The following is a 15,213-nucleotide window of genomic DNA, read 5'->3' as shown; positions in this document are numbered from 1 at the left end:
GGTAAAAATATGAGTCCCATCAGGAAAAGTTGCAGTCCCCTCTCAGAAAACTATGCCAATTATAGTAACTATTCATTGCCATAGAGTTTAATTTCTACATTCTTTATAACACTGACATAGCTCCTGCTCGTCCATCTGAGTGAGTCTGAATTTTTTCGATCCAAGGAAGGTCTTATTCAAAGCTCTAAGCTAGGCATCACACACTTTCATACACTTAGCTAATGTCCCTTTCAAACTATCAGTTCTAGCAACTTTAGCCCTCTCCTGAATCTCACAATCTTCGTCAGTTAGCCGTTGAACCCCAAAATACTCATTCAAGTCTATCCCTCAACATGTCATGATTCTGAGGTCACGTGCACTGCTTATTCCATTACACTCGGAAATAAACACAAGAATGAAAGCTGAAGTTGTTTACTTGATGTACTGTTATAAATGACCACATGTACATCTCTGGGTATTTCTGCCTCTGAATTCAAGCACTGTAAATATCAGTAGATTTTCCCATCCAGCTGCCAGTCAAAGCCTTTGATCTCGCCGCTTAGCTACTGCAGCATGTTCTTTTGATGTACTTTATAATGGTGACGACGGGGGAGGGGGGGGTGCCTTTCAACCACTAAGTTCTGTCATTGTAAATATCATCACAGCTAACTGATCAACACATTTTCCCACTATGCAGGTGACTGAAGCAGGACTGGCAAATATTTGAATTTTACCGCCCGCCTAAATAAAAATAATTGGTGTCCAAATACGCGTGATTATAAGCGTTTCCGAGACCTCTGTCAGTTTTCACTAACATGAACCCTGCCAAGATTCACTTCCTTGAATCAGTGTTTTGCTGCCTCTTATGCCAAATTTTTTTCTTCCATAATGCTGTATTAGGGTTTTAAGTCCAACATTCCCATAGTCTGCTTGTTTAGACATGGATATATTTAATAAATATAACCGGCATATTGTTCATCCAACACGTACATCAGACTCGGCACTCAACATCAATTTTGGGCTCAAAATCACACACTGGTATTTCCAGTGACATTTTTCCAATGTCCAACAGATCGATATACATGAAATTCATTGTCATCATAGCTATCACCAGCCAGTATTTGCCAACTGAAAACGTCTGAAGACAAACCGTGTTGTGATCCAACCATTTTGGTTTCCTGTGTGGCCCTTACTGGAAACACGCATTTGTAAAACTTCTACGATGAAAGTAAGGCTAAAACTCCATAAAATGCCTGTTCCAGGGCCAATGAACGAATCAAATTTCATTTAACAGCCATTCATGTCGAACCGAAGTATCCAGATATCTGGATGTCGCATCAAGCGTTGTGAGACAGCTGCGGCAGCACGAATTATGTCGCGAAATCCACTTTTAAAGTTAAAGTTAAAAGTTTAATAAAAATTGCATACTACGCAAAGCACATTTCTTTTATATCCGTGGCGTTGACGTAATTTGCCGGACGTGTATCACTGCTTTAAAAGTACGTGAATTTGTACAAATTACGTGCACTCGTGTGTACTGGCATCACTTTCTGACCCAATGTTTTATTCACGTTAGACCGCTTGGGGGGGGGTAGATGCGATTTCAAATATATATTCGTTTTTGTTTCTTTCTTCTTTCTGACAAACCCACCAGTGATTTCTCATTTTGTTAGCACAAACCCACAACAGAAGTGATTTTCCTAACCAACCTTCCACTGTCAGAATCAAAATAGTTCGAAAAACCAACCTCCTACAGAAGTTTTTTTGAAGTGCCATCCCCGGGGGGGATATATGTTTTACTGGAACAGCCCTAAGAGATATCCTCAAGGATGATAAGAAGTTTCACTATTACTTGCAATGATCGTTGTGGGCTTAACACCATTTTTCAGCACAGGATAGGCTATGTATGGCGGCCAGTATTAATGGTGGAGGAAGAACCAGAGAAGAACCACCAACCCAAGAGAAGCTACTGGCAAGCTTTCTCGCATAACCACATTGGCCGAATCCTAGACTCGAACCAATGCAGACAGAGGTGACTTGCAATGAAATCATCTCATCAATATTTTACCAACTGAAAAGTACAAAGAATTAGTTTGACATAGATGATTGTTACACGAAATAAATGTCACTAGTTTAACAATAATAATCTTGTTTTGTGGTTTATCAATGGTTACTCTGCTTCCCTGCTTTGTAGACTCCCTGCTTTGAACTTTGCTCTAACATAATAAACAGGGAACCAGACTAATCAACAACAACAAAACATCAGTGCCATAATACACAACTGTCTTCATGTACACGTGAAGGTTGTTGAAACCAGTCAGAATAATATTAACTATCTTTCAGATATTCTGCATCTTCAAAATAAATGTAATTTACACACAGTAACAAAAAACTCTGTTAGAAAAAGTACTTTATTGAAAATTATTCTCAAAGTGATTATAAAATGAGTATTCAGCCATTAAACAATCCCAATTCTCACCCCCCTCTCTTGGGCAGTTTTTTCAGTGGCAATTGCACAACTTCTCATTTTTCAGAGATCCCTCACTAACTTGTGCCCTTGCTCATAGTGCAGTCTGTTTCTGGACCCCACTGTGCACGAGTTATTGAGGGTGAGGTGTGCCTCTGTGTGTGTGTGTGTGTGTGTGTGTGTATATATATATATATATATGTATTTTATTTATTTATTTATATTGCAGCAGTCCCATTTTCACTAACTTTGGGTTAACTGAGGTTGTTCATCATTTGTTCTGCCAGCTTCAGCTCTGCAAAAAACACAAAATTGTAATTAAATTCACATGTTGATGAAAGCACAAGATCATCATATGAAAAATATATTGAAATTAACTGATATCAATAAATTCACTAGATTACTCTGAGCCATGTGAGACACAATTACCATGTATTCATTGGATTACTGTATACCATATGATACAGGAGTCAAATATACTGATACAATCATTCTATGCCATGTGATATGATTCTAATGCATTCATTGGATTACTGTATGACATATGATACAATTTTAATGTATTCACTTGATTACTTTAAGCCATGTGATACATGATTCCACTGTATTGATTGCATTACTATATATGATGTGATGCAGAAGACAAATATATTTATACAGTTATTCTTTGCCATGTTATACACAATTTCAATGTATTCACTGGATTACTGTAAGCCATGTGATACCTGATTCTAATTTACTCACTGAGCTGGGTTACTGTTTGCAATGTCATACATAATTCCAGAGTATTCATTGGATTACTATGTGATACACTTGTGAAATGTATTCATTGGGTTATTCAATGCATATGATACATGGTTCCAATAAATACACTGGATTATGCATGCCAAGTGATAAAAAAAATCAAAAGTACTGGAGTATTGTAAATCATGTGATACATGACTGACATTGGGTTGCTATATGATATGTGATAAATTATTACAATGTATTTAGTGGATTTCTTTATGCCATGTGATACATGATCCCAATGTATTCACTGGTTTACTGTATGGCATGTGATACATGACTGCAGTATTCATTAGGTTATTGTAACAGGGCACAAAACCAAATTGCGTGATATTTCTAAAACTTTTCCACGACCATTTCACAAAATTCAAGGACCACAATATCTATAACTGAAAGTATATCTAAAATATTTCTAGTTTCTTATAATAGTTAATAATGTTCAGTGCACTGGTGCTGTGAAGTCTGTAAATATCCCTCTATTTGGGCCTCTGCACAGTCAAGGCAGGAAATCATTTTAAAAATCCATAGTACCAGTCATAAAGAGGTTTAAATTTCATGCCAGTGGCTTTGGCATGTTTGCTGCTGTCTTTAATAAATGAATGTCTAATCACATTCACACTAATGTGAATAGACATGTTCATTTGGTTAAAGCAACATAACTTGCTGTTCAACCAAATTTGACATTCTTTCATTACCATTGCTCTGCAACCAAATGAAACATGTCCACAACAGCAACATGGTATGAGGAAAAACAGGCAATTTCCACATTTGTAGGAAATAAAGCATTCATGATTCATCAGAATTTGTATCCAATCCTTGTTTTTGTATAATTATGACCACACAAATTCCAAAAAAAATACTTTTTTAAAATCAATTTATAACAATCATAACAATTATGTGGGGCCCCGAGTGGCCGAGTGGTCTAAAGCACTATCTGTTACGGATCACTGCCATCTCACCTCTGTCTGCGTGGGTTCGAGTCTAGGATTCGACCAATGTGGGTATGTGAGAAAGCGTGCCAGTAGCTTCTCGTGGAACGGTGGTTCTTCCCAGGGTTTTCCCAGGTTCTTCCTCCACCATTAATACTGGCCGCCATACATAGCCTATCGTGTGCTGAAAAATGGCGTGAAACCCAACAACAACAACAACAACATAACAATTATTAAAATTGCCCCTCCCAGATGCAAAGTTTCATTATAACATCTCAAAGGTTTCCATGAGATACAAAATAAATAAAAGTGTTAAAAGATGCACTGTATACCTCTTCCCCACACATTATTTCTTGGAGGGTATAACTAAGTTTATTATGAATTTATGGCACATACCATTAAGTAGTACCCTGAACTTGTCAGCCAATATGGTAAATGATACAGGTTTAGTTGAATGCAAATCTGGATTGTTTATCTTCATCTTCAGCTGTACACAGGGCTCATTGATGTCCTGTTGTATAGAAAACACAAGGCACAAGTATCAATATAGACTCGGCATGAATACATGTGTGTAATGGACTTTGATACTAATTATGAGGAGTGTGATTAGAAACACTGGGGCCATCGGCCAGTGTATAAAAGACATATTTGTTTAAGCTTAATACAGAAAGCAATGTATCTGGCTCTTGCTGGTCCTACCGTCATGAAACAGAAATAATAAAGTCTGAAATCAAATATAAAACTTTGTGTCCATTAATATTTACATATAATAAACAATAAAATCAGGTCTTTTCTTTGTCTTTCAACAAGAAGTATCCAACAGTTATCTATACAGCAGTTTTAAAGAACAGAAATACCAATTTTCACACATTTCTAGGGGTCAGTGACTCATCTTTGGGGATTAGAGGGTCGTCTTATGAAGTCAAACAGAAATACTAAAGATAATGCCAAAAGACTATTGTTCTAACCACTCAGAACAAAGTTACGAAAGTTCACAAATTTGTAAATTCAACTCCAAACTCAAGTTTGTCCTGTTAGTTTCATGATTACTGCATCCAGTAAGTTTGCGGCAAGACTTGACATGATTGTTCTATGTCAAATATGAATAAAAAAATCTGTTTCTGCTTTATATAAATACAGAGAGGGTAATTTTTTTGACATTACTTGAATGAATCCATTTATTTATAATCCAGAAAAGTTTAATTAACTTAACATGTTTATGGTATGCAAGTTCAAAGCAGGTTTTGCATCAAACAATGGACAAAAAGCTTTTCTTTACCTTATCAAACATAATTTTAATATGCTGAATTATTTCACAAATGGTCAAAGACCATATGTAATTTTGACACAAAAACCTTCCTGTGTAATTACAATAAATTAATTTGTCTTCTAAACCAATTTATTTTCAAAGTAAATTGACTCATCTGGTTACACATACCTTGAAAACTTAAAAATATTTATTCCAAACTGCATATCAGTACAATCATGTATCTTCAAATCATTTAGTATATTTTAACTTGCATCCTGCTTTAAAAAATAAAAAATGTTGAAGGATTATTCTGAGCATGGTAACCTACAAAATTTTCTTTTGCTTTTCAGAAGCTGATAACATTTAAAATATCTCTGCAAAGTGTTTCAAAATTCAGGATGCATGAAACAGACCAGGTATTGCAACATGAGCCAAAGTGGGCCTGAGATAGCTCCCTTGTATGACATCTGTCTAACAGGAGGCCAAAGGGCCCTGAGATAGCTCACCTAGATGTCATGTGTCTAACAGGAGGCCAAAGTGGGCCTGAGATAGCTCACCTGGATGACATCTGTCTAAGAGGAGGCCAAAGTGGGCCTGAGATAGCCCACCTAGATGACATCTATCTAATAGGAGGCCAAAGTGGGCCTGACATAGCTCACTTGGATGACATCTGTCTAATAGCCATATGCAGCTGCAGCAGTCGGCTAAGTAATATGGTTCAATGCTTTCTTCAGAAATTTTTTCCTATACTGTTGATTGTATTTGTAAAGAAAACAATTGTTTAAAGGTTTTTCTACTGTCACTGATTTTTCAATGGCACATCAGCATTATCTGTCCAACACTGAAAGACCTCTGTGCCATGACATTTCTGCCAAGTTGGTCACATTCTGTAAAGTGGTTTTGATTAGTTACAATTCTGTAGCTGTTTTTCTATTGAAATATTTAAACATTTTTTTACAAACATAAAAGCCCTTCATAAGAATATGATTTATGTCAAATTTTGTCAAGTGTTTTTTTAAAAAGAAGTGGTTTACAGGATTTTGCTGTTTTAGTACACTAATGACAACCATATATGATGGCAAATCAGCATCACTTGTAAAACTGAAATCCCTTACTGCCAAAATGTTTTCTGTGAAAGTTGGTCATTTACAGTTTATTCTATTCCTAGTAAGACTGGCCACATTTGACAGCAGATCAACATCATGATTCATATGAACAAATGTGAAAAACTACCATGGCTAGATACTTTCTGTCAAACTGTCGTGTAGTTTTAAGAAGTTATTTAAAAGATTTTCCAAGTTTTAGTAATGGCAATGGTGGCCATATCCATTGATGGATCTACAGCCACTGACTAAATCTGAAGAGGTCTTCATGCCAAAATGATCCCTGTAATACCACATAGAAAATTCAAGTGGTTTATGAGAGTATATAGACAGCAATTGTAAATGAAAGATAATGCAGGAAGGACCATGTCATAAGCTCATTTGATCTTATGGCCAGGCAAGCAAAACAAAAAATTTCATCTTGGGAAAAACCCAATTACCTGCTATTTATGATGAGTGACCACCTCCTTTTCATAAATTTTGATGTGCTCAGTACAGTCCAATATTCAACCTAGTTCAAAATGGGCGATTTCTGGATGTAAATAATTTGATTATTTGATTGTCTCTATCAAGAACCTCAAAAATTAAAAACTCTTTTTGGTTTTGCCAATATATTTGACGTGTGAACCAAGGGTAGTTTCTAAAGGGGTGAAATAAAGGGCAAATTCAGTATATCCTTTACTTTTATTTGGATAGTTGTTTCATTCATTGCTATCCACCTTCTTGCAAAAATAACCAATAAAAAATTTGGTGACCATGTGGTTGTGCCATGACTTTTAGTTACTTAAGTTTGACTCTATGTTCACTTTGTGTTAACCAAGTAGCAAGATTCGAGTCAAGATCTTGCTGTTCCGTTGCAACTACAATCATGCAAGTGTAAATGAATTCCAACTGAAAACTACCCCTGTAACATTCAGCATTCAAGAACATAGTTTTCTTTACCTATCATTGCTTTTTAAAGATGTTTTATGAGGAATCTTTAAGGGAAGCTATTATTATTATTTTGGTCACGTCATATGAAAATGCAGAAACTTGCACTTTCTCCCAATGCTAAAATAAAACAACCAGCTAACAAATGTCACAAGTTAAACAATGCTTGGACTCAGAGTTTAAGCAGGAGTAGATGAGCAGCAAAAGGTCCAGAGTTTACACTGTGCTTCATGCAATATATTTTTATGAATGTATACTTATATAGGAAAGAAATTATATCACCAGGCATCTGTAAACACTGTATCCATGAGCAACAATTCTTCTGCAACAAACATCCCACTTTCCAATACTGATATGGAGAGAACATTCTCCATTCTTTTGAAAAATACAGAGTGATTCAAGGGAAAATTGGGACCAAATCCAGTCTCTTAAGTGTGAAACTTTGTGAACACCATGAATGTCATCAGTGGTCACCAGGCAGTGAATTTCTTAAGGAAACTAAAAATACTTGCCAATTATAATTTAATTAAATTTCTGTAGTGAATTAGAAGATATACAACTGTTCAATTTAACATAAAATATTCTTTCTTACTGTAAGATATGCTCTAAGAATCTGAGTTTTGATCTAAACTGTCATAATAAGAAAACACATGTTATGCCAAATTATGCACTTATTTGATGTTTACTCCACTTAAAATGAATACAATTTATGTCAATAAAAAACCTAAAAATTAAGATTCTATTTTACTGATCACAATTTTGAAATCTACTGATCTGATGGTTCTGTCACATGTATAGCTTGAAAAATGTCACATGTATAGCTTGACAAACATGTCACATGTATAGCTTGACAAACATGTCACACATATAGCTTGACAAACATGTCACATGTATAGCTTGACAAACATGTTACATGTATAGCTTGACAAACATATTACCACATATAAGTCTCTGTGTTTATAGTCTTACATAGATTACCTTTAATTCACTGGAGCTGATAATGTAATCAATCCTCCACTCCACACCATCAAGTCGAGATACTGAAAAACAAGACACCAATATAACTTGTTATATAATTTGAATTTATATACACACAAAGCAAATCTTATATCAGTGCCCTTATCATTAATCTTCTGCCTTTGAATGACTAGATAGATATAGGTTTCCAATGGTGGTAATGTTGCAATTCTATGTTAAAGTTTTGGAAAGATATTTATCTTATATATCAAGTATTATTTTATGCTAAGCAGTGAATTACTTGATTTTCTAATTAAAACAATTTTGATATTTCACTGTAGTGAAAAAATAACAATATTTTTTCACTACAGGAACTACTTTTTTGGGTCAGAACATACTTACCTTCCTTTGATTTTCTGTCAGTGAACTACTTTTTCCTTATGTACATGTCATTGTCATTATTAATAATCCCTGTTTGTTATCCTTGAAACTTGTTTTTTGTTATTCTGGAAATATCAGTTAATTTTTATAAATCTGATGTGGAACTAACTTTGTGTGCAGGTACACATAGCATAGCAGAACATGTATGGTAAACAGCTGACATTACCGTTAAAAATCTGCTAATTCACTGTGTCACAAACTTTAGGTAGCCAACTTATGTGAGCATAAAATAAAAAGAATTTTTGCTTGAAACAAGTAAATAACGGATACATTTCATCTCGTGGGTGAAAAACTCTAGTATTTTCACTAGTGGCTTTGCCACTCGTGCAAATATTGAGTTATTCATCAACTTGATGAAATATATCCATTATTCACTCGTTTCAAGGAAATATCCTCTATTTGATATAAATTTTTGTTTAATATGTCTAAAATCTTGCATCAGGACAAAGCTGCATCATCTTAAAGCTATTCAGACCCCAGATAGTGTTTGCTATGGAACACATGTTCTTTATTTAGGTTTAAATGTACACAACAAAAATATGTCAGGATTTTCAGTTTAAACATACTTAGTACCCAGAATGGGAATTAATTTAATTTTTTTACAAATATATGCAAGGATACTTGGATTACTTAAAGAGTTTATATGAAAATTACACATAATTCTAAACTGCACTAGTTCTAGTGGTGACTACTCCACAAAAAATGCCTTCTCTGGGTCTCAGGTATGTTTTACTGGAACAACCCTCAATAGCTAAATCAGAAAATGCAAATATTTTAGTCAATTATGTTTCTCCTAGAATACTTACAGGATCACATTAACATTCGATATATACACCATAATACCTCTCAAATCCAGCCCTCCCAGTAATGTAATTGGGTCAGTATTCTAGGAGAAACATAATTTACTAAAAAAGAATCTTTTTCCTTCAAATAAGTTTCCTGATCATATTAACATTAGGAGAATAGGTAACAGGTGGAGGGAATGTTGAGCATCCAGCCTATACCCCTGGTAACCTCTGAGGGGAGAATATTGGATTTGTTACAAGAAGGTTAAATCACTCTCCTAATTGGGAGCAAAATAACTGGGTGGGGTGGGCGGTTTACATCCGGAAAGCACAAATAATGGGTTCTGCATACAATTTCTGTGTGACAGCTGTGCAGAGTGCTCATCTGGAGGTTGTGCCAACGTCAACTGGGTCTGGTAGATGCTTCAACTGATACTGAGTCAACTAGATGCAGGGTATGTCATTGTGGAGCTAAGTCTCGGATATAAAATTTTTAGAAGGTTGACAGTGCATGCCAACTGAATAACTCAATGATGTCTTTGATAGAGACATTATGGTCTTAGACAAGGTTCATACATAAGTTTATATTTTTCTGAGGCGACTCTGTTTTAGTGATGTGTCTGTACTTATTACTCACTTCAACCACAATAATAGGGCTAGAGAGGTTGTGCCCTAATACACGAATTAGATCACATCTGCTTAAAATTATGTCTGATCCTATTTGAAAGTGATTGGGATGTATAAATACAGGAGAGAGGACACCTTTTTGATTTCCCACTGACAGCAGCAACCTGTTCTTGATGACAAAATCATAAAGACCACTGAGCCATCTGATCAAAACTAAAGGTAGGCTGGGTCAATAGAGAAAGTATGTAAGTCATGGACTGCATGCCAAAGCTAAAACAATAAGGAAATAGGTCTTGTATGAAAGGATCTTCAGCAAGGTCCTGGCTACACACCATAACTTTTCTGATTTCAGCAAAGTCAGAACAAAGGAAAGTTTGCACTCATGAAACAAGTGATGATTCAGACCTATGTAAGTCAAAGTTGGGTAACAAATCAGAAAGGTCTCTGCTATGACCAAGATCCACCCTGACATGATGATGGAACATGTTCAATAACATAGAACAGTAGCCTTAATAGTAACTGGAGCCAACATTTTTTCCTTGAACATCCATAGAAAAAACCCAGCTACTTGTGGGACTTCCCTTTGTAGGCCCTTAAAGTGTTGGGCCTTCTAGATATGCAATTTTTTCCATTATTAAAAATTTGTTATGTTAATGCTGAATGGCTGTCCAGGCATGAAGGAGAAGACAGTCTATGTAAGGATGGAACATGTGGGTCTGAGACTTACTGAGAAGAGTTTGCCTGATCCAGATCTTCCTGGATAGATCTATCACTATATCAAGAAAATCTTCGATCCAGGATCTGGCCCAGTTGAGAAGTGCAATCAGAATCAATTATGCACTTCTAGCCCCTTAATTTCTGTATAATTTTTTAAACTGAGATTGTTTGTAGCAGAGGGCAGTGATTCCACCTGGTTGTAAAAAGATTGAACATCAGATGCCTCCAAAGCTGGCAAATTTGATTAAAGTCTATCAGTAGATCCATGTAAAGGGTTGGGATAACTGTTGGTTTTTTTGGGTCGAACAGGGAACGATCTGCATCCCATTATCTCCTGTCATCTAGTCTTTGAGGGTGAATCGGATATGTTGCACAGAGAGATGGAGGGGCAGTTCCTGGGTTGCCTGTCTCCATACTTCCTCTATCTTGCCACCGAACAGAAGAAGCAATCTGTTTGGGTCAGGATGTTAGTAGGATTGAGCAGGGTAAAACGTTGGCATGTGTCCTGTTACACAAGATGATCTAGGTTAGCAGAAGCTTTATTTACAATTGCCCCCCATGTAAACACCATCGATATTCTAGCCATTGACTTCCAGGAGTGTTCATTGCCAGACTTGTCTGCCATAAAAACATTGCCAGGGATGGCATGTCCAACAATGAAGACATGGCCTAGATGTTGTGGACGAACCCTGAACGGTGTACAGAACGCTTTTATGCATCTTATAATAAGAAGGCAAAGTCATATTGACTGCGGCATGGTTCTTGTCTAATGCCGGAAGATAAGTAAAAATGGTGTCGGAATGAGATATACAGGACACTGGTATATGAAATAGATGAAAAGGCTTTGCAATTGGGTCACTGACCTTGGCTGAAAGTCTCTTTGCAAGTCCCTTTATTTTTCCTGGAGAAGACAAAAGAAGTGGCTGACTTCCTCTCTGTAAATATTGATAGTTGCCTTCACCCCGTATGCTGGTGGGATCTGAGTGTGAGCTATTATCAGTTTTATCCCCACTTTGGTCATCCTGATCACGATCAAGATCTACATCCAGATAATGTATACCCACATCCAATTAATGTATACCCATACATACCAACCCCCTGAGAAATGTTCCATTAAAACATACATTGGATCAAAGGAGGGCACTTTTAATGTGGGGTACTCACCCATAGATGCAATTTAGAATTTTCTTATTATTTTAATATGAACTCCATGATATCAAAAAAACCTGGCATACATTTTTTAAAACTGTCTTCTCTGGGTACAATGCATTATTTAAATGGAACAGCCCTGAGAAGAAAAAGCATAATTATTGCTATTATAAAGGCCAAAAATTGCAATTTGGGTGCAAAAAAGTAGAATCTATTTATTGCATACTAGAATTATTGCATGTATGAAAAACATTTATTTTGATGTCTAACTTGGTTCTGCTGCTAGTCAAAATTCTCGTCATGAAGGGCAAAATCCATATGGATTAGAATCAGAATGTACGGAAATATTATTTACATGAACCATTCACCTCAACTAGTCTACATGTGTAACTTTTGCTGAATGATCGTGAACTGGAATCCTGCAATAAGCATGTCATGCACTCAGAATGCTCTATTACATTACTCTTACATTCTTCTTTTAAAGTTTGTAATGCAGCACTGAATTGTCTTTTTTCTTCTGATCTGACATGTTATGAAGTTTGAAAAGATCCGTCTGCTCTAACATTTCCTGTCATATAATAATAATAATAATGAGGACTTTGTATGGCACCTAATCTTTATAAGCTCTAAGTGCTTTACAACATTAGACAACACCTATAAGATAAAAAACATATAATGATATGATTACAAAAACAAACACCATGAAATTAGAAAACATTAAAAAACATGATGATAATATTTAAGGTAGGAAACATTATTAGGTCTTTAAGTTTGTTCTTGCAGTTGAAATAAGTTTTGAAAGCCCTCTTGAATGTGATCACTGTGTCTTTGTGTCTAAGTTCAGTGGGCAATTCATTCCACGTTGCTGAGCCTTGGTATGCAAAAGAACGCTGTCCATATGACTTTGTTTTCATACCTGGAATATTGAGTATACGATTGTCATAAGAGGAGCATAAGTATCTTGCTGGTGTGTACACATGGGTGAGGTTGGATAGGTATGTTGGACTAGAGTCCCACAGTGAAACGTAGCACAGAGAACAAATTTTGTGTTTGATTCTGGATCGAATGGATAGCCAGTGTAGGGTACAGAGCAGCGGGGAGGTGTGCTCTAATCGAGGTACTCTAAGTATGATCCGAGCAGCTGTGTTTTGAACGTTTTGAAGTTTCTGGAGCAGATATTGAGATGAACCAGACAGAATTGAGTTACAATAGTCCAGCCTTGAAAGTACTAATGAACAAACAAGTGCTTTAGTGGCATCAACTGAAAAATATTTGCGAATTGAGCTGTTACATATCAGCTCAAGATATGCTGCCTTGCATATGTTCATGACATGTTGGTGCAATGTGAGAGTACTGTCCAGAGTAACATCTAGGTTTCATACTGATTGTGTGAATTTAATGTTGGTGTTGCTGATATTTATTGTTTGCAGTAAAGGATGTGAATGAGAAAGTCTTTGTGTTGTGATCAGAATGGCCTCAGTTTTATCATCATTCATCTGCAGCTTGTTACATGTCATCCTTGATTTCACCTCTCTACACCTTGGATGGTAGCATCAACTTCAGTTGGGTGGCTAGATTTGTATGTTTGGGTGTCATCAGCATACAATTAGTGAGACACTGGATGATGATCTATGACACTTGAGAGCAGCTGAGTGTACAGAATGAAGAGAACAGGTCCAAGAACAGACCCCTGTGGAACATCACAACATAGATCAACTGGGCTGGAGTGTATTCCATTTGCAGATACAATTTGTGTCCTGTTGACCAAGTAGGACTTGAACCACAGTAAGGCTGTATCATGAATGCCAAAGACATGCTGGAGACAGTGAAGTAATATATCATGGACTATTGTGTCAAATGCTGCAGACAAATCAAGAAGGGTGAGGACTGTAATCTTTCCGTTATCCAATGCAGAGAGAATGTCATTAACTACTTTTAGAAGAGATGTTTCAGTACTGTGGCAAGGGCAATATGCAGATTGTACATTGCTAAAAAGACTGTTTGAATTTAGACGGATACAAGCTGGGAAGATTTTTTATATGAATGGGAGATCAGAAACTGGGCAGTAGTTCTTTAAATCGTTATGGTCTAGTGTTGGTTTCTTCAGCTGAGGAGGAGAAGTCACAGGTTCCTCCAATTCCCCCAAAATAATAGTATCAGTTAGGTCATGGTTGATGCATCTTCACTGGGTAGGGGGCCAATGACATCTCCAAACAGGCTGGTTGGTAAAAGACCCTTTATTAGAATAAATATTCAGGAGATCAGTACACTCTATCTTTGATTTTCCTTAGAACTGTCAACAATGAAGTCTCTGACCAATTGGCGCATGTGCTACATGTAGCTGATAGGGCATACACTTTGTATTGGCATGATATGGATTATGTAAATCCTTGCTGGCTTTGAATTTCTTGCACTTAGTACACTTTGTCACCATTGTTAGTTCTGAGATGACGAACGGATAAAACAAAGAATATAAAAAAGCATGTACCATGACTTGTCTCTGTGCATTTCCTGTAGTGCTTGAGCATGTACCATGACTTGTTTCTGTGCATTTCCAGTAGTGTTTGAGCACATACCATGACTTGTCTCTGTGCATTTCAAGTAGTGCTTGAGTACATACCATGATCTGTCTCTGTGCATTTCAAGTAGTGCTTGAGCACGTACCATGACTTGTCTATGCATTTCCAGTAGTGCTCAAGCTTGTACCATGACTTGTCTCTTTGCATTTCCAGTAGTGCTTAAGCACATACCATGACTTGTTTCTGTGCATTTCCAATAGTGCTTGAGCACATACCATGACTTGTCTCTGTGCATTTCAAGTAGTGCTTGAGCACGTACCATGACTTGTTTCTGTGCGTTTCAAGTAGTGCTTGAGCACGTACCATGACTTGTATCTGTGCATTTCCAGTAGTGCTTGAGTGCACGAACAGGATCTTGCATATGACTGCTCTTTTAGACTTGTTCATGGAAGAGTACAAGCGAATGACAACTCTTTAATTACTAACAGTAGGTCACCTATTTTGTCTAGAAAAGACGGGTTTTGTCAAGAGGACCACTGAACCATCTGGTAATAACTAAGGTTGGTTCAGGTCAA

The 15,213-nt window shown here is 36.5% G+C and overlaps 1 protein-coding gene across 1 annotated transcript in view; it reads right to left on the bottom strand.

Moving 5' to 3' along the window:
• Nucleotides 1-2,376: 2,376 nt before the first annotated feature.
• Nucleotides 2,377-15,213, bottom strand: part of LOC149794145 (COMM domain-containing protein 4-like) — a 36,267-nt gene continuing 23,430 nt past the window's right edge. The window contains exons 7-9 of the mRNA XM_089968220.1: nucleotides 8,422-8,483; nucleotides 4,558-4,672; nucleotides 2,377-2,741 (exon numbers count right to left, since the gene is read on the bottom strand). Of these exons, the coding sequence (XP_089824346.1) occupies nucleotides 2,701-2,741; nucleotides 4,558-4,672; nucleotides 8,422-8,483 (218 nt within the window). The 3' untranslated portion in view covers nucleotides 2,377-2,700. The remainder of the gene's footprint in view (nucleotides 2,742-4,557; nucleotides 4,673-8,421; nucleotides 8,484-15,213) is intronic.

Source organism: Sinohyriopsis cumingii, chromosome 8 (genome assembly GCF_028554795.1).
Source record: "Sinohyriopsis cumingii isolate HCF-2022 chromosome 8, ASM2855479v2, whole genome shotgun sequence".
In the NCBI taxonomy this organism is placed as follows: Eukaryota; Metazoa; Mollusca; class Bivalvia; order Unionida; family Unionidae; genus Sinohyriopsis; species Sinohyriopsis cumingii.
This window is presented reverse-complemented; position numbering and strand designations above follow the sequence as displayed.